At 41.0% G+C, this 20,844-nt stretch overlaps 2 protein-coding genes across 2 annotated transcripts in view; one reads left to right on the top strand and one right to left on the bottom strand.

Moving 5' to 3' along the window:
• hiw (highwire) overlaps positions 1–20,844 on the bottom strand; it is an 815,007-nt gene that overhangs the window by 231,067 nt on the left and 563,096 nt on the right. The gene's annotated exons all lie outside the window — the stretch shown is intronic.
• Positions 14,863–20,844, top strand: part of be (ben) — a 90,779-nt gene continuing 84,797 nt past the window's right edge. The window contains exon 1 of the mRNA XM_067156331.2: positions 14,863–15,212. Within this exon, the coding sequence (XP_067012432.2) occupies positions 14,925–15,212 (288 nt within the window). The 5' untranslated portion in view covers positions 14,863–14,924. The remainder of the gene's footprint in view (positions 15,213–20,844) is intronic.

The raw sequence follows: 20,844 nt of genomic DNA on the forward strand, positions 1-20,844 counted from the left end.
TATATGAGTATCAAAATATCATACAGTTACATCATTACCTGAAGGGGTAAGAGTTCTGTCACCTCAAAGAATGAGAGTGATGGTGGTGGTTACTATTTTAAGAGGAACTACAACTGAATCGTTTGTTGCAGAAACAGCACTTCTCCACTTTTTGACACTAAATGAGTTATTAATACTGCCATGATTAATGCACGAAGAGCTACCATTTTGGAGAGGTGTTGTTTTTACTTCAAACCAGCTCGCTTCACAAAGTAGTTTTATCAGTTCTTTCAGTTGAGTCGCTAGGAAGAGGTGTGAAAAGAGATGCAAAAGTCGCGTTTCATATAAATCAATTTATGGAGTTTCAGTATGAGGCAAATCATGTCTTAGGAAAATACTGTATTGATGGACTGTGCGTTCATACTTTCAAGTTGCTTATTTCTGCAACCCGTCTCCCTGTGTTACCAACTAGACTTGCTTATACACAAGGCTTTGTTCCATTGAATGAAAAGAAATTAGCAGACATAAAGAAGTTGGAATCTTACATACCAGAAGAACACCATGAGTTTTATAATGAACTGTTTGCATGGACAACATCAGCGCAAGAAGTGAGAAGCATTGTTCAAAGATAAGAGACTTACATGTTACTTGTAATATATTGTGTTGTTTTTTATATATATATATATTGAACTTTGGAAAGGGACATAAAAGGAGTATTCTTCTGTTTATTTTCCTATACAATGTGGTCTAATCATAATATGTGTAAATAAGTAAGTCTTACAAATAACTATTAAATAATGGGTTTAAACACTGTATTTCCTCAGTACAAATAAAGTTCCTTTTGAAATTGAAATGACGTATAAATCAACGTTACACTTCCTTATATTCTCATTAATGGTGTTTGTTACAGAAACAGCACGTCTCCACCATTTTCAACAAAGTCTGTAAAGGAATGTAATGAACTAACTCATACAAACAACCTATCTGTCATAGTCATTTCAACAGTAGAATAAGCATAATAAATATCGGAAGGATAGAAATGACATTACACACTACAGACAGTTTTTCCTGATTTCTGAACAATTTGGTACATTGGAGAAGTGTTGTTTCTGAAACAAACGATTCAACTAGGTAACCACCCTCTATATAACACTAATCAGAGAAAAAACAATGAAAGGGATCTGATACTTTGAAAAATTAAGACAACAGCCAAAGAAAGACAACGGCCATGAAGGCCGTGAAAATCTAAGATTCGCTAGGCCTCGAGTGCTCTAATACCGCCGGGGTCGGAAAATAACAAAAGTTGACCAAGGGAGGTCTGATAGGATAGATGAAAGTGAGGAGCCTGGCACAAGAAAGTGGAACCAATACCAGAACTCAGCTAAGGGCCCCGTGGTCGCCAACCCACGCTCCTAAGTTCAGAGCCCCTGGGGCTCCTTTTAGTCGCCTCTTACGACAGGCAGGGGATACCATGGGTGTTAATTCTACCGTCCCCACCCACAGGGGGCATTAAATTTGTCGAGACCGCGCCCTCGTCTTATAGAAGAAAATTTTACATGGTAGATTAACAGAATTAAGTTAACACTTCGAAAAACGTCCCGGTAACTGAAATAAGTACTGTATTTACAGTACAGTATTAGTGGAGTGGAACTGCGAGACACTGATCGGCACATTATTTGTTCTTTGCTGCTTAAACCATCTAAATAAAGATTTTTCAATATCTTTGTGCTCAGATGATATGGCCCACATGTTATTTAAATAGTTTTCTTCGAAAAGAGACTGTATTTTCTCTGTGTCCTTCTAAATTGTAGAAATCGTTCAGTGTGTTACACTCAATTCATTCCCGATGCTGACATTTGCTTCCCCATTTTCAAATCGCCATATTATGTGTGACTTTTCTTCAATATTAAACACTTTTCTTTCGCGAAATCTTCACAGCAATGCTTGCCTGGACTATTTAACAGACAGACTGGTCTGAAAGTAAGTTTGACATGCGATGCACGTAAGCTTTGGGAAGGCTTTCTTTCTGATTATATATATATCTTTGCTATTTTGCTTAACGTCGCACCGACACACATGTCTTATGGCGGCGATGGGATAGGAAAGGTCTAGGAAGTGGAAGGAAGCAAGGTACAGCCCCGCATTTGCCTGGTGTGAAAATGGGAAACCACGGGAAACCATCTTCAGGGCTGCCGACAGTGGGGCTCGAACCCACTATCTCCCGATTACTGGATTCTGGCCGCACTTAAGCAACTGCAGCTAACGAGCTAATTACATAAGACATGTTTGCGAAATTAATAACTGGTTCGATAGAATGCAGTTCGGGTTTGGGAAAGGATATTCCACTGAAGCTCAACTTGTAAAATTCCAGCAAGATATAGAAGATATCTGGGATTCAGGAGGTCAAATGGACTGTATCGCGATTGACCTATCTAAGGCATTTGATAGGGTAGATCATGGGAGACTACTGGCAAACATGAGTGCAATTGTACTGGACGAAAGAGTGACTGAATGGATGGCTATATTTTTAGAAAATAGATCTCAGAGAGTTAGAGTAGGCGAAGCTTTATGTGGCCCCGTAATAATTAAGCGGGGAATTCCTCAAGGCAGTATTATTATTGGAACTTTATGTTTTCTTATATATATGAAATGAAATGGCGTATGGCTTTTAGTGCCGGGAGTGTCCGAGGCCATGTTCGGCTCACCAGGTGCAGGTCTTTGGATTTAACACCCGTAGGTGCAGGTCTTTGGATTTGACACCCGTAGGTGACCTGCGCGTCGTGATGAGGATGAAATGATGATGAAGACGACACATACACCCAGCCCCAGTGCCAGCGAAATTAACCAATTATGGTTAAAATTCCCGACTCTGCCGGGAATCGAACCCAGGACCCCTGTGACCAAAGGCCAGCACGCTAACCATTTAGCCATGCAGCCGGACTCTTACATATATAAATGATATGAGTAAAGAAGTGGAATCAGAGATAAGGCATTTTACAGATGATGTTATTATGTATAGAGTAATGAATAAGTTACAAGATTGTCAGCAACTGCAAAATGACCTCGATAATGTTGTGAGATGGACAGTAGGCAACGCTATGATGATAAACGGGGTTAAAAGTCAGGTTGTTTCACTAAAAGGAAAAGTCCTCTCAGGTTTAATTACTGCGTTGATGGTGTGAAAGTTCCTTTTGGGGATCATTGTAAATACCTAGGTGTTAATAGAAGGAAAGATCTTCATTGGGGGAATCACATAAATATGATTGTAAATAAAGGTTACAGATCTCTGCACATGGTTATGAGGGTGTTTAGGGGTTGTAGTAAAGATGTAAAGGAGAGGGCATATAAGTCTCTGGTAAGACCCCAACTAGAGTATAGTTCTAGTGTATGGGACCGTCACCAGGATTACTTGATTCAAGAACTGGAAAAATTCAAAGAAAAGCAGCTCGATTTGTTCTGAGTGATTTCCGACAAAAGAGTAGCGTTACAAAAATGTTGCAAATTTTGGGCTGGGAAGACTTGGGAGAAAGAAGACGAGCTGCTCGACTAAGTGGTATGTTCCGAGCTGTCATTGGAGAGATGACGTGGAACGACATTAGTAGACAGATAAGTTTGAGTGGTGTCTTTAAAAGTAGGAAAGATCACAATATAAAGATAAAGTTGGAATTCAACAGGACAAATTGGGGCAAATATTCGTTTATACGAAGGGGAATTAGGGACTGGAATAACTTACCAAGGGGGATGTTAAATGAATATCCAATTTCTTTGAAATCATTTAAGAAAAGGCTAGGAAAACAACAGATAGGGAATCTGTCACCTGGGCGACTGCCCTAAATGCAGATCAGTATTGACTGATTGAAATCTAGAACAATAAGCGTTATGTTGTCATCAATCCCCCAAATACGTAACAAACAAAACTCAACATTGGACGTTATAGCCGATTTATTTATTTATCGTATAAAACGACGCCGGCCCCGTGGTATAGGCCTCTCGCCCAGAGGCCCCGGGTTCGATTCCCGGCCAGGTCAGATATTTTTATCTCGACCTGAGACTGGTTCGAGGTCCTCTCGGCCTATGCGATTAGAATTGAGAAGCTATCTGACGGTGAGATGGCGGCCCCGGTCTCGAAAGCCCAGAATAACGCCCGAGAGGATGCGTCATGCTGACCACACGGCCCCTCGTAATCTGCAGGCCTTCGGGCTGAGCAACGGTTGCTGGGCAGGCCAAAGCCCTTTCAAGGACGTTAAGTGCTGTAGGGGAGAGGGAGGTATAAAACACGTATTTTGATAAGCGACATCGTATTACACAATTTTGTAAAATAGCCTACATTGTCTATATAGAATTTAGACGGGACCGATACTACGCGCAAGTAAAAGCGACCCATGGTTTTCCCCGCGTGGTGGTACTAATCACAAGTAGTTTCATGGTTCGAATACAATCATTCCTTGGTCGCCCCTTTTAGTCGCCTCTTACGACAGGCAGGGGGTACCATGGGTGTATTCTTCGTTTGCGTCCCCCACCCACAGGGGTTGCATGTTTTGGCCTCTTCAGGAGAAAATTCATGCATAATGCATAGTTTGAAGATTTTGGATTTATTAGCGAATATTTGGACGTTTAACCCTCTAAGAGTCGCGCGGGGTGTTGACAACACCCCACGTTCGTTTTTTAGGCTAAATCTTGCGATCGAGTTCGTTTAGCTTGCTGTAATCTCTTATACTTCTCTAAATGACCTTGACCATGAAGTGTTGAGCGAGTGCTTATAATTAGAATTGCTGCGACAGCCGTTAGCGCTCTTTCTTCACACGTGGGGTGTCGTCATACCCCCGCGTGACCACTATTGTAACATTTCGGCTCAGTAATCAGTTCTCGCTTGAGTGCCGATTTTCTGTGAAAATGTGTAGCTATGAACGGCAGGAGGCTAGAATACCGAACTTTTAGAAGAAAATGAAAGTTGTGAAGAAGATTTCGATTAGCCAGATCCAGAAGAAACCGACAATTGTGAGTTTGGTGATGAAACTGATACTAGTACAGGAGATGAAAAGAAACCTGCAATTGTAACAATGTACAATATGACTAAAGCATGAGTCGACACAGTAGATCAAATGTCTGGGACATATTCGACATCACGGAAATGCAGACGCTGGCCATTAACAGTATTCTTCAGTATTCTTGCTGGAATTGACGCTCAGATCATATTTTCTTCAAACAGCCCTGAGAAGAAACTTGTACACCGAATGTTCCTGCGGTGAACTTGGAAGAGAATGATAGTGAATTCCACAATGCGTAAAAGAGTCCATACCGAAAGCCTGCCGAAGACCATTCGGGAAAAAGAGGCAAAACTAGCTGGTGCTGATGACCCCAGTAAGACGACAAACGTCCGAGAACGAGCTCCGAAAAAAAACACGGTGCACAGTATGCCCTAGAAACAAAATTGTAAAGACTAAATTGTACTGTGATCGCTGTTGTAGAATGATTTGTCTGAAACATAATATGAGGAATGTGTGTGAAAAATGTTACCAAGATTCAGGTGAACCACAAAGTGATACAGACAACGTTTCTGACCTTGTGTTATGTGGAATGTATTCTTACATGTCTTTACTTCAATCTGATAACAGGTACATTGAGTGTAATTCAAAAATATTCTTGTATTAATCTGTTTTGTACTGAAATGCAGAAATTGAGTAATAATTTCAATTTTCTCGTATAGGTACTTAGATTTTTGCAGATGAATATTGCGCATTTTATGATTTTCACATGCCAGACTCGTTTGCAAATCTATATTACACATAATAAAATACAATTTTGGAAAAAAATGTCTTTAGGTAGGTTGTACTGTGAAATGATAGTTGGGGGTGTTGTCAACACTCCGCGCGACTACGTTTCAAATGAGTGAGATACTCCGTGAGGGTTTATAATGCATATCATGATTTTTCTTCTGTCTTTGGCGCATATATAATGTTAATTTGTATGTTAGTGCCTTTTACTGATGTTGGTGTGCAGAATTTGGGACCGTTTTTCCACGTTATACAGTATGTCCTATAATCCAATTAACCAAGCACTTTCTTATCTGTTGCTTGTGTAAACATTGATGTAATTCCGAGGTCCCCACGTCGATCTCTGTAATTCTTAGGAATAAGGAGTCTCAGTTATACATTGCTATAAACTGAACCTTAAATTGTGCATTACTCATTGACGGCTCATTTGTTCGCTTATGTTAGACGAACAAGACAAAACTTGTATCACACTTCTGTGACGCCGCGTAAATAAGATAGCAGCTTACAAACCTTGGTTTTGCACTGAACCCTCTTCCGTTGTTATCCTGGAATTTCGTACCCGGAACTCCCACTCGTCACACGTCTTTGTTATCACAGCAGGCAATCGTTACTAGTTACTGAGGATATTCAAAAGTATCTGCAACAAAGCGCACGGAGGAGAAGTAGCTGCGGCAGCTAGAGATACTGTAGGTCGAACAAAGAGATCCGTTCAAATCCTGACTTTCAATTCGTCAAAGTTATATAAGACGCATTCAGGTGAAAATGCAAAAGACGTACAATTTGATCCCACTTTGTTCCAAATGTCTTCATTTAAGTATGCACCTGTCACTCCTTGTGACGTAGAAAGATCATTTTCTGTATTTCTGTATTGGAGAAATTACGATAGTTGTACAATGTTTCAAAAGGAACTGAATTTTGTGCATTTTATTGTGCATGTTTTGCCATATGATAGTGCATGGAAATCCGGGCTCTAGTTATTATCAAACATATTGCAAATGTTAACATCTATTTACTAGCTTACTAGGCCTTTGCTGGCAAGATGTAGTGTTTACAGTGCACTATGTCTTCTTGTATGGGCTAGAATAAAATTCTTACTTTCATTGATCCGTCTCTGTCTTATCCTTGGCTTTGACAATATGAAAGTGGCTGAGGCATGAGTGACGCTAGTAATGCCATTCTTTATGCAGCCAGTCCCTGCTATGAATGGTGTGAAAATGTCGCTCATAGGGTCGGTTGGTGCACGCATTTCAGTGGGCTTGGCAGACTGATGTGCAATAGCAACTTCTGGCTCAGTGAGGAAAGCAAGGAAACTACCTCACTCCTCATTTCCCTAGTACGCCTCTTCAGTGACAAAGTCGACAAACTTGACCATATCGGTCCTTAATTGGTCCGTATTGACTCGTAGTAACAATAACGTACAACGGGTGATTGTTTGGTCCGCCCTGTCAATATATTTTAATATTTGAATCATTTATACGTACATGTTTCGGGAGCCTTAACTCCCTTCGTCAGCGTATTTACATCAAAATCTACCTTACCTAAGTCTCAAGCTATAACATCTTACCACATTAACATTAAGCATTGTCCTTTCTAACCTCAACTCTACATATTATATGTACACTTTGCATTTTTGTATAATAATATATTGACAGGCCGGACCAAACAATCACCCATTGTACGTTATTGTTCTTCAGTGACACCTAGGCCATCTTTGACAGCTAATGGTGAACCTGTTGAGGATCCAACCAGCCTTCGGGCTGAATACCCAACATACATACTAGTTTACTGGATCAAGTTTCCGTGATGAGAAAAGGTTTGATTAGGCCTACCTCTGCTTTAGTGAATGGTTTTCAGTCACATCTCTTCCCTTTACAGGATCTTTGGACTCCTTACGTCACGCGTGTCCATCAACGTGCACCGGGCTAGTCGTCACTATCGCTCAGCGCATCGGTTCTCGAGTGAATTTAAAAGTAAAGTATACATAGCCAAGAACAGCTTACAGCAAAATTCTAAACACATATCATGAACAACCGACTTCGTACTCTCGTCAATTTCGACGTTCCGATTTAATGTAGGCCTACTGGATGGCAAAGCACCCTGAATCTCTCTTGGGCGTCAATGGCTTAGTTTTGATTAATTCTGTTGGGTAAACACCAGTGGCGCCGACTTTGGGAGGGGCAAGGCATTTACTGCCCCACCACCACTATCACCCTAAAAAAAGAAAAGAAAAAAAAATCTCCTCCTAGACGTTAAGTCTCTTTACACTGAAACGTGGAGTTCAGCAGTGCTAATGCGTTAGATTTGAATAAGGTGGCAGATGATTTTATACTAAGAAATGAGATCAGAAAGCGGGCATTCCTTCAGAGAACTATATTTCGTAATGGAGATTGTTAAGGCGGCGCATCTGGTGGTAGAGCTTTTCACATGACATATGATGAAATGAACAATACTCAGTAATAGGACATTTATGCAGAGAACGTATTTCTGAAGAACGTTCTACCTTTTCTGTTTACTTGTGGTTATTTTGTATAACTCCATACATAAGAATTTACATCAAGATATGTATTTATTAATCAAGTTATATTTTCTGTTTATTTGTGAATATTATTGAACACTCCGTACACAAGATTCATTCAGAAAATGTACTTGAGGAACAAGTTCCATTATTGTTCTGTTTTACTGTTTGATTGTGAATATTGTTAATATGGTATAGGAATGTTTGCATTAATAATTGTTCATCATTCCACATGCCCTTGTTCATGTTAATCATGCCCGCCTCCCCCCCCCCCCCCCCCTCCCCAATAATTATCTGAAGTCTGCGCGCCTGGTAGGCCTAAACACCAAATGTGACCTGAGATCTTTTACGTGCCAAAATCGTACGTGGAGTGTTCTCCACCCTCAAAAATCCGACTACCTCTGCCAGGTTTGAATCCCGTTATCTTCGGATCCGGTGGCCGACACTCTACCCCTGATCCACAGAGGAATAATATTTTTATGTCAATTTATTTTCTTTTTTATCGAAAGGAAATAGGGTATGTGCTCCAGTATATTACTATATACCTAGGTACGATCCATAACACTGTTCATTTACATACACTCATTGATATGAATTATGTAAGAGTACGGCCTTTTTTCTCATTTATGTCTGAAGAATGAAGATTTTAATTACTTGGTTCAGTACCCTGAAAAAAAAGCAAAGAATCATGATGACAAACTTCCTGTTTGCTTGAACATCAATCAATGGCCATTTCGTTCTATTTGTTGACTACTCTTGCACCGGTAAATGATCAGAAATGAAACCGAGTTATAAGGACTTAATTTTCTTAATTCTATGTAAGTCTGTTTTGTTATCAGCCCGTAGGATATCTGGATCCTCAAATAGCACCACAGAAGGTTATGGAGTTATAGGAAAACCTCAAAAGACAATGCCGGCCCCAAAATGAGGCACAACGAGGAGTGAAGAACATTATAGGCCTAATAATTTGGGGATAATAGGTCGCGTAATGTAATAATCTGCTGAAGCGTTTCGATCCTGTGACCAGGACCGTCTTCAGAGCAATAAGAAAGCACGCAATAGCAACTGCCACTCCACAGTAACCAGACTCAAGACAGAGAGACCCTTTTAGAAATATAGTTCATTCCAGGGCCTCCAGGAGTCATGGAGAAAGATGTTGAGTCAACTATGGAGGGTAGCAACGATCTACTCAGTAGGTCTACATAGCCGTCGCCTTTGTTAAAATTATTCGGGTATTTAGCAATTCCTATCGCCTCACGAATGATTCTAGGTATAAAATGTTTCTCTTTATACATGACAGAAGTTGCATCAAAAATTATTTGATGGTCATTATGCATGGCATGTTCTGCCACAGCAGACTTCTCTGGCTGGCAAAGACGTAAGTGCCTGCGATGTTCTTTAACCTTTGTTGCTACCTTCCTACATGTTTGACCAACATAAACCGATCTACAGGAGCAAGGGATCATACACAGTATATTCCAGTACAGTTTAAACCAATAGGATCTTTGACAGATCGCAACCAATTGTCTATGATGATATTATTATAATGCCATTTAGTGGTCGTGAAAGTCAACGTATTAGAAGTGAAGAAAATTGTATTACGACCGGCATTTTACTCTGGCCTGTGCCATGAGACCGACGCAAAAGTACTGCATCCATGAAGAACTGGCAATAGGCTAATTAATTCTATATTTTTACAACATATTACAGGAAAAGTACCAGCATATATGGAGGTATAAATAGCCTACATGTTGACTGATCCGAAAATATCAATAAGGCATATTTATACCGCAGGCTACCGATCACACCAATGCTCTTTTTTTTTTTTTTACTAGTGGAAAACGAAACATGAACTACGGGTACACATGGTTTGTGAATGACCCGTTTCCTAGTGGTCCTTGTTCAAAATAGTTTTTTTTTTTTAGTTCATCGCCATCTCGATCCTCAGATGATTTTTAAGGTGTTACACTGTATATGGTCATTTACTGGCTACGGCCATTCACTAATACACTTACATTAGACACTGAACTTCATAAATTAATAAAAGCAATACTTTTTAACTACCATATCATTAAAAAGTTCTCATATCTTAAAAATAATTTTGAACACCGTTAAAATAGAGTTACCGAGCTCGATAGCTGCAGTCGCTTAAGTGCGGCCAGTATCCAGTATTCAGTATTCGGGGGATTGTGGGTTCGAACTCCACTGTCGGCAGCCCTGAAGATGGTTTTCCGTGGTTTCCCATTTTCATACCAGGCAAATGCTGGAGCTGTACCTTAATTAAGGCCATGGCCGCTTCCTTCCCAGTCCTAGCTCTTTTCTGTCCCATCGTCGCCATAAGACCTATCTGTGTCGGTGCGACATAAAGCCAATAGCAAAAAAATAAAAAAATATAGTTACATTGTACGAATTTCTTCACTTTTCGACATGTAGGCTATGCTGCTTCACTATTATCCTAATAATTAATAATATGATGATGATATTCTTATGAGTTATGGAGCCTCCGTGGCTCAGGCGGCAGCGCGCCGGCCTCCCACCGCTGGGTTCCGTGGTTCAAATCCCGGTCACTCCGTGTGAGATTTGTGCCGGACAAAGCGGAGGCGGGACAGCTTTTTCTCCGGGTACTCCGGTTTTCCCTGTCATCTTTCATTCCAGCAACACACTCCAATATCATTTCATTTCATCTCTCAGGCATTAATCATTCCCCCAGAGGAGTGCGATAGGCTTCGGCAGCCGACACAATTCCTATCCTCGCCGCTAGATGGGGGCTTCATTCATTCCATTCTTGACCCGATCGAATGACTGGAAACAGGCTGTGGATTTTCATTTTCATTCTTGTGAGTTAAGTAGGCTACATGTGTGTGTATTTAACGTGCTTTTTTCCTTTTTTTTGTATTTCCACAGAGTATGGAATTTACGACCAATTAAACAAGCTGTAAAAGGATAATAGGACGTTTAATAAGGAAAACTGCATTTATTTTATATAATTAATAAATGCTTTTAACGGCCCACTAACTACTTTTGACGGTTTTTAGTCACACTGAGGTGCCGTGATTTTGTCCCACAAGAGTTCTGACAACCTTCAAAGACCACTGGACTGAGCCAGGATCGAACCTGCCAAGTTGGGGTCAGAAGGCCAGCGCCTCAATCGCGAGTCACTCAGCCCGGCAATCAATGCTTTTGGAGCGACAACAATGATACACGTGCACTATTCGTACTTCGTCCACACGTAGATCCTAGAACATATTTTGAAGTCAATGAGTTCATTGAATATTCTCGTTACGTAGACTAATAATTTATTATCATGCCTAGAATTTAAAAAATATATATTTTCAACAATTCACTTCATAATCCAACCTTTAAAATGCCGATTTTGTGCATCAATAATCAACAACCCACACAATTTGTAGCTTCGTTTATAACACAATAAAACGGGCGCCAAAATGGGCTGTACCCAGGGCGTCAAGCACCCTAAATAAAGGCCTGGGTAATAGGCCCTACAAGCATATAAGAGCAGCAATCGATAGGAAAGTTGTGACGAGAAAATTAATGTGCTGTTGAGTTTATACTTCAAACTTTCCACGTAATGAAAATGTATCTTTTGAACTCCATGAATTCTCCATTTCGACATGGCTGACAACAGAATATTTTCACAGAGTGACGTGAGGCGTTTACGTGTTTTCCAAGGAGTTCAATCAGAGCCATCGAGGTTCGATTTTTCAAAATCTTGGCTTCAATCTACTACTGTAGTCAGTGCGCAGCATTCCGTCAAATGGCGGGAGTCATGTTTATATGTTTAACTCTCAAAGACACATGTGTTTGGAATGCTGGAATGACAGGGTACCGAGGGAAAAGATGTTCGCTATACTGGGGGACTATGAAATTAAAGGTAGATTATTAAAATCAACCAAAGGCATTTATGTTGACAATTGGGCTACAGTGAGAATTGGTGGTAGAATGAGTTCTTGGTTCAGGGTACTTACAGGGGTTAGACAAGGCTGTAATCTTTTATCTTTGCTGTTCGTAGTTTACATGGATCATCTGCTGAAAGGTATAAAATGGCAGGGAGGGATTCAGTTAGGTGGAAATGTAGTAAGCAATCTGGCCTATGCTGACAACTTGGTCTTCATGGTAGATTGTGCCGAAAGCCTTGCAGTGTAATATCTTGGAACTTGAAAATAGGTGCAATGAGTATGGTATGAAAATTAGCCTTTCGAAGACGAAATTGATGTCAGTAGGTAAGAAATTCAACAGAATTGAATGTCAGATTGGTGATACAAAGCTAGAACAGGTCGATAATTTCAAGTATTTAGGTTGTGTGTTCTCCCAGGATGGTAATATAGTGAGATTGAACCAAGCTGTCGTAAAGCTAATGCAGTGAGCTCGCAGTTGCGATCAGCAGTATTCTGTAAGAAGGAAGTCAGCTCCCAGACGAAACTATCTTTACATCGGTCTGTTTTCAGACCAAGTTTGATTTACGGGAGCGAAAGCTGGGTGGACTCAGGATATCTTATTCATAAGTTAGAAGTAACAGACATGAAAGTAGCGAGTTTGAGTTCACGTGCTTTTTGTGCTATTCTTTCTGTATCTGTAGGTTCAATGATTTCACCTAAATATTTGAAGTGATTAACCTTGTTTATTGTGCCTATTTTGTTACCAACGTTTGTGGTTCAATGTGTTTTGTATTATTATCATTAAGCCGGTCCCGTAGTGTAGGGGTAGCGTACCTGCCTCTTACCCGGAGGCTCCCCGGTTCGATTGCCGGCCACGTCAGGATTTTTACCTGCATCTGAAGACTAGTTCGGGGTCCACTCAGCCTACGTGATTACAACTGCGGAGCAATCTGACGGTGAGATAGCGGCCCCGGTCTCGAATGCCAAGAATAACGGCCGAAAGGATTCATCGCGCTGACCACACGACACATCATAATCTGTAGGTCTTCGAGCTGAGCAGCGGTCGTTTAATACGTCAATTGCCCCTCGGGGCCGATAGTACCTGGGGATTTGTATTCTTATTAGGCTAAAATCATCGAAAAAATTACGACGACGACGATGGAAAGGAGAATGACCTTCATGGACACATTCGAAGGATGAATCAAGAGAAGTTGGCCAACAGAATACTACTTCTCTACGAAAATGGAAAAAATATCCCGAGTGGCTAACGCAGGCGCACAAGGACCCAGCAAAGGTAAGTGACAAGATGGAAGAGATACAGGACAGAACAACATTTAGAAAAAGTGTTCGGGAATAAGGAATGCACCCTAAAAGCGACTGACCAAGCCATGAAACATCTCGGCGGAAGGGCGGGAAAGGAGAAGCCAAACGCTTTAAGATCTTTGGCGAGAGTGCAAAGAAAAGGGTATTAGCAAATAGCTTACATATTAAGCTATTTGGTATTAGTCTGCGTGAGAGATGGGCACGCAGATTGTATAAGCGTGGCTCACAGATAGCCGCAGAATGAATGAATGAATGAATGAATGAATTAATTAATTAATTAATTAGACTATTATTATTACTGGCCGCAGATGTTATTGTGAATATGAGAAACTAACAAGGAGATTACATTAATAATATTTAATATGTAATAATGTTATTGGTGTTTACGTCCCATGAACTACTTTTACGGCTTTCGGTGAGGCCGAGGTGCCTGAATTTTGTCCCGCATTACTTATTTTACGTGCTCATAAATCTAGCGACACAAAGCTGGCTGACGTATTTGAGCACCTTCAAATACCACTGAACTGAGCCAGGATCGAATCTGCTATTTATTATATAAGCTATTGTTTTATGTTTCAATTGTTTTAAGAGAAGTTAAAAAGTTCACGTCACTGGTTGTAGTAACAACGAGAGGAAGTTGAAACAGAGAACATTTGACTCAAATATAACAATCTTTGAACAATAACTTGGATTCTTTTCCGCCTCATGGTGACTTAACGCCGAAAGTCTGATTATTCCGAGCATAAGTAGTTTCTTCCTAGCTTTTACTTTTACAACTGATTTACGTCACACCAAGAGGTAGATCTTATGGCGACGAAGGGATAGGAAAGGGCTAGGAGTGGGAAGGAAGCGGCCGTGGCCTAATTAAGGTACAGCCTCAGCATTTTCCTTGTGTGAAAATGGGAAACCACGGAAAACCATCTTCAGGGCTGCCAACACTGGGGTTCGAACCCACTATCTCCCGAATGCACGCTCACAACTGTGCGCCCCAAACCGCACGGTCAACTCTTTCGGTTCCCAGCCTTCAACCTCAATACATTCATTGTAACATTCATATTGTAAGTTAACACGCTAACTTATGAATGAAATACGGGCTGGAAAGGAACCAACAACCACTGAAATTAACAAATTATAAACGCGTTCTTTTCGCTCAATTCTATTTTGTCTAGCAAATCGGCATTACGTCATTCCGAGTTTTATTGGACATGACCTTACATCGGGGAGAAAACCCGTACAAATTCAGTGCTCATAATGTGCGTAAAATCATCTTCCTCTGATCGAGTGGAGTGTCTTCCGCTTGTGAAACTCTTTGCTCAGGAGAGGAGTTGAGACTTGTACGGGAGCCAGCGGGAGGCAGCAATGCCCGCCAGTCTGTTTCCACACGCTGAACGTGATGGAAGTGTCACAGTGGTGCAGTGATGACGAGGGTGATCGCAGTGGATGAACACGTTTTTAAGTGGAGGAAGAAATGGTTGTTGTGACTTGTGTACAATGGGTGGCACGATAACAGCGGATGCTACCCGTCTCTACAATGGTGCCGTCGTTGTTTACATGTTACTGTCCTTGTTCTTCTCGGTTACTATGACAACGGCGGCAGTTCCTCCAACAACAACGACGACATTACCTGAAGAACAAGGGCAGGTGAACATCTGTGAAAGGAGTGGGTGCAATTGCACTACAGTCGCACATGTGTGGATTAATGGATCCTGCATATTCCATGGTTCGCAGGCAAGTTGTTTCACCATGATTCAAAATATATACACACAGTAGATCTACCATATCTTGTTCCCCTTGGAAGTCCCGTTTAAATAGACGTTCAAAAAATGAGGTAATGATTGACTGATGTATTTATTAATATATTTTCCTCCCTTGCAATTCAGCGCGACTGAGGAGAGAATTCTGCCTCAAGAAAATAATCTCTTAAATGTAGGTTTCGAACGGCAAAGTAATGACAACTGCAACACCTTACGCTACAGTTTAATTGATTAAACATTGTAGCAAAAGAGAAGAAACTTCAACTACAGAGTATCTGTTTTTTTCTGCGGGAATCATTTTAAAATAATACTGAACGATACTACCCGCATCATTTTAAAAGCAAATTCACATAAATTTCGCGAAGGAACTCTTCCACCAACTTATTTAGGAAATACGCCACTTAACCCATCAACGCATGCCAGGTCCCTGCGGCGGTCGTAAATGCATGTGGCGATTGATTTGATTTGATTCAACGTAAAATTAGATGACCCATGACTGCTATCTCGTTATCAGCAGTCATGTAATCAAGTTTACTTGTTTCCTTCCTTCATATCTTTACCGTTCAATTGTAGTACTGTACCTATAAGGAGAAAGAATAAAGATGGTTTCTGATGGGGTCGAGAGTCATCAGCCATTTGTATCGATGGCGCTTGTAAATACTATCTGACGATTTTTAATTTACCTACAAAGGTTAGGAAAGCTCTAAATTGAACTTGATCTCTTGAACTCAGCTTTTAATTAAGCACGCACAGATGTAGAAAAATGCCTGGACAGTAGTGTAAACTAACATCAGATGCGCGTTAATAGTTGACAATCGTAGCTGTTGGAAATTCACGAGATAAACAATGATACAATGTCCCATAGTCTTTGAAGTCGAAACAATTGATACGGTAGTCAAATTCTCATTCATCCTTGATTATATAGGCTATTGTTCCCTGTTACAGAGATCGTAGTATCCTGGGTTGATGTGGTCAATAATGATTAAGATGATAAAGAGTTTAACTTCAACTTCACACGAACAAAGGTGGTGTTTGAACAACAGTATATTTTTTTATAAGGGTCACTTTTTTCCTCATTGTATGTGCCAGTAATTACACGACCACCTCCATAGGACGTTCGTTTCAGTAGGCCTAATAGTTTTATTATGAGGCCAACATAATAAAGATATTGGGTTAGGAATCTGTAATTAATTACTTGTGCACGTATTAGGTTCCACACATTCGCAGCTTACACTTTCTAGGCGAGTGTATTCAATTCTTAGGACTAACTTACAGCTGTTGAGAGACTGGTAAAATAAGATGAAAACACATAATTCCGTCTATACTTGGCGGCATTATTCCTTTCCTAGACTAGGATTACCCAGCCGATATGAGGAAGGCTTTAAATTGGACACTGCCAAGCTCTTTGAATCTATCTTCTAATACTGGATATCACTTATTTTTTATTTTACAAGGGCTTGAAACCCAGATCACCACAAATCCCATTTCTGACGAAGGCAGTTCCATAAAGGCAAGATCTACAAGGAAAGAAGTTGTAAAAATGAGACACCTTCGCTGGCAAGAATTAGCATAACTTCGGGGGTGAGGAGACAGGAAGGATGAAGACTAGAAGTCTGGCACTACACAGTGCAAGCAATGTTGAATTCAGCTCGGGGACTCGTGGTTAAACTTCAGGTTCTTGGAGTTGTGAATCTTTGAGAAAGGTATCGAAGTCTGCTGAGCTGACACGTGAAGGATTTGTTATCCTAGTGGTTTAAAATCGCCGCTATGGTGGGAAAAGTCTACGTTGTTGGTTAGATTTCAAACAGAGTTGAAAACACTGGATTGGAATGACAGTGGTCGTAACCTGCACGGAGGTACAGTTTCGGCATTTGCCTGGTATGAAAACAGAAACCCACGGAAAACCATCTTCAGCGTGCATACGGTGGGATTCAATCCAACCAACTTCCGAATGGAAACTCACAGCTGCACGACCCATATCGTGCAACCAACTCTCTCGGTTAAAGTAATGATCTTTCATCGTGTTGTCTTACAAGTTTCGAATCACGTAAAACTTCGTCTGGTAGGACGTTCATAGTTCTAGCTTACAGGTTGTATCCTGTCAGTGAACATGGCCTGCTGGCGCCTGGCGCGTTTGCCTATGCGGCACAGGACATCGAAAGACCAAGCGTGTTGTCTACAGCCAGGGAAAGCAATCTCTACTCTTTCAGAGCAATAAATTCTCTTTTTTACAACCCAAAATATTCAGAACTTACGTTCCCATGAATACACACTACTCATTCCTTGTATATTAACCGTGGTTACTTAGTCATCAAGCATAGCTCCATCAGCTGTTTTAAAGGTGCCGCGCTATAGCACACTATACTAGATTTCTAACGAAAAATTGATTTCATACACAGATGATGGTCGTTTGATCAACATATCCATTTATAAACTCACTCCTAGACTTTCTTACGGATCGAGGACGACCGAAGAATGGAACCTGTGGAAAAGTTTGCATGTAATTTGGCGGGATATTTTCCGATTTCCGATATTTTTCATTAAAATTTCTCATTTTGCTTCAGATTCCAATTATTCCATCTTCCGTATTGTTTCACTTCTCAATTGTTACGTTCATTACCACAAGAAAGAAATATATCATTTGACATTTAATAAAACCCGCGAAATAGGTAATTGTGTCCGTCGTATGAAGTTATGGTTCGCCACGAACTTCAGCTGACAATATTGTGACTTTGTGACCAAGTGGTGTCTCCCTATATTGCATTGGTTGTTTTGTTTTAGGGGCTTGAAACATACTGTGAATTCTTCCTGCCAGATAACCAGGATTACCGTGTTGTTAGTTCTGATCTTGCTCGAAATGTTTACCATTTTGTTTTGCGTCGCGCCACACAGATAGGTCTTACGGCGACGATGGGACAGTGAAGGGCAAGGAGTGGGTAGGATTTTTTTTTTTTTTTGGCTAGTGGCTTTACGTCGCACCGACACAGATAGGTCTTATAGATAGCGACGACGGGATAGGAAAGGCCTAGGAGTTGGAAGGAAGCGGCCGTAGCCTTAATTAAGGTACAGCCCCAACATTTGTCTGGTGTGTAAATGGGAAACCACGGAAAACCATCTTCAGGGCTACCGACAGTGGGATTCGAACCCACTATCTCCCGGATGCAAGCTCACAGCCGTGCGCCCCTAACCGCACGGCCAACTCGCCCGGTGAGTAGGAATCGGTCGTGGCCTTAAATAAGGTAGAGCTCCAGCATTTGCCTGATGTGAAAAAGGGAAACTACGGAAAACCATCTTCAGGGCTGCCGACAGTGGGGTTCGAACCCACTATCTCCCGAATACTGGATACTGGCCGCACTTAAGCGACTGCAGTCTATCGAGCTCGGTATTTAAATGTTTTTAAATGTCTAAGACCTAATGGCAGCTTTACAGGTAGACCTACCATTAAAATGTTTATTCCCATGACAAATAACTTATCCAACATACCGACGTCTTTTAAAGCCGATACCAGTTGAAAGGACTCGAAACATCAGATTATTATTATTATTATTATTATTATTATTATTATTATTATTATTATTATTATTATTACATGAAAAGACGTTGAGATTCTTGTGGATGTAATTGCGGCATTTCAAATATTTTCTAAATATACTTTTGGCCTTATAAAGGCTACATTCACTCAGCTTGGTTAGCGCCTAATACACCGTAACGAATCCCATGTTGAAAATAATCGATATAAGTGAGTCCCTCTTCTGTCCTTTGAGGCAGATGTTTTGCATGAACGAGTCGACAGGGAGGCTGAGCGTCGTGTTATGTTCACTGCTCTTGAAATATCGCACTGAATGGCCACTTTGAACCATGATCCAATTACTCCACGCTTTTATTCACAGCATTACCGCCATGTCTTCGTTGAAAGAAACATTCATTTGCGTGTCAGAAGTGGAGACCGAAAGTTCATTCAGAAGTATGACAGGAAAGCATAACTGACAGCGGACCCAGTTCCGATTTAGAAACACATTCCATTTTCTTTCTTGTTCCCCGAGAATTATGAACGGTAACAACTAATCTCCATTTGAAACTAGGTGGCCAAGATACCGACTTTTCAAAACAAGTGGCAGTCCTACTTCTTTGGAGAAATGTATGGAATTCTATGGCCAGAATGTGATAAGAATCTAATAAAAATCATGAACTGACAAAACCAGTGCTTCTTTCATTCTCGTAAAAGGAAAACAAAATATTCCTCGGAAGTTTCAGGGACGAGTACAATTTCCTTTTACCGGGCGAGTTGGCCGTGCGCGTAGAGGCGCGCAGCTGTGAGCTTGCATCCGGGAGATCGTGGGTTCGAGCCCCACTGTCGGCAGCCTTGAAGATGGTTTTCCGTGGTTTCCCATTTTCACACCAGGCAAATGCTGGGGCTGTACCTTAATTAAGGCCACGGCCGCTTCCTTCCCACTCCTAGCCCTTCCCTGTCCTATCGTCGCCATAAGACCTATCTGCGTCGGTGCGACGTAAAGCAGCTAGCAAAAAAAAAAAAAAATTCCTTTTATTTATTATACTTCCGCCTTATTTGTTCCGAATGTTCGCTATTATTACCTTTTCAAGGATGACCGGTTTGGGTCTTGTAACTGTGAACATTCAGGAGACAAGTGTGTTCGAACCCCACTGTCCGCAGCGATAAAGATGGTTTGCGTTGTTTCCCATTTTCACACCAGGCAAATTCTAGGAGCTGTACATTAATTAAAGCCACGGTAAGTTCCTTCGCACTCCTAGCCATATCCTATCCCATCGCCGCCATAAGACCGCCTGTGTCGTGACGTTAAAACACATATTTAAAAAAAATCAGGATGACACTGAGGTTATCATCGTGTATATTTAGAATGTTGTATGAGTAATCAGTTCATAGATTGGTTTGATGCAGCTCTTCACGCCATCCTATCCTGTGCTAACCTTTCCATTTCTACGCAGGTACTATATCCATGTTTCACTTCCATACAATGCCAACGCTTCAGACGAAAGTCTTCAAAACCACCTTTCTGATTCCTATATCAATTTTCGAAATGAGCAAATTTATTTTCTTTAGAAAGCCCTCCCTTGCTTATGCTAGACTGCTTGTGCCCTTACTTCTGCCATCGTTAGTTCTACTACCAAAGTAACAATATTCATCTCCTTCCTTTAAGACTTAATTTCCTAATAATAATGCTATTTGCTTTACGTCCTACTAACTACTTTTACGGTTTTCGGAGACGCTGAGGTGCCGGAATTTACTCCCACAGGAGTTCTCTTACGTGCCAGTAAATCTACCGACACGAGGCTGACGTATCTGAGCACCTTCAGATACCACCGGACTGAGCCAGAATCGAACCTGCCAAGATGGGGTCAGAAGGCCAGCACCTCAACCATCTGGGCCACTCAGTCCACAATTAATTTCTCAATCTAATGCTTCCCGGTGGTACAATTCCATACATTTCTCTAAAACGTAAGTAAACTCGTGTTCACATTCCGAGTTGGCGCAACTTTTTTCAGGCACACCTACGGTGAGCCGCATGTACCATTTTAACCACATATCAGCCCTCCTGGCAATCTTACATTTTGGCAGTACCGGGAAT

This window comes from Anabrus simplex, chromosome 12, assembly GCF_040414725.1.
Source record: "Anabrus simplex isolate iqAnaSimp1 chromosome 12, ASM4041472v1, whole genome shotgun sequence".
Lineage (NCBI taxonomy): Eukaryota > Metazoa > Arthropoda > Insecta > Orthoptera > Tettigoniidae > Anabrus > Anabrus simplex.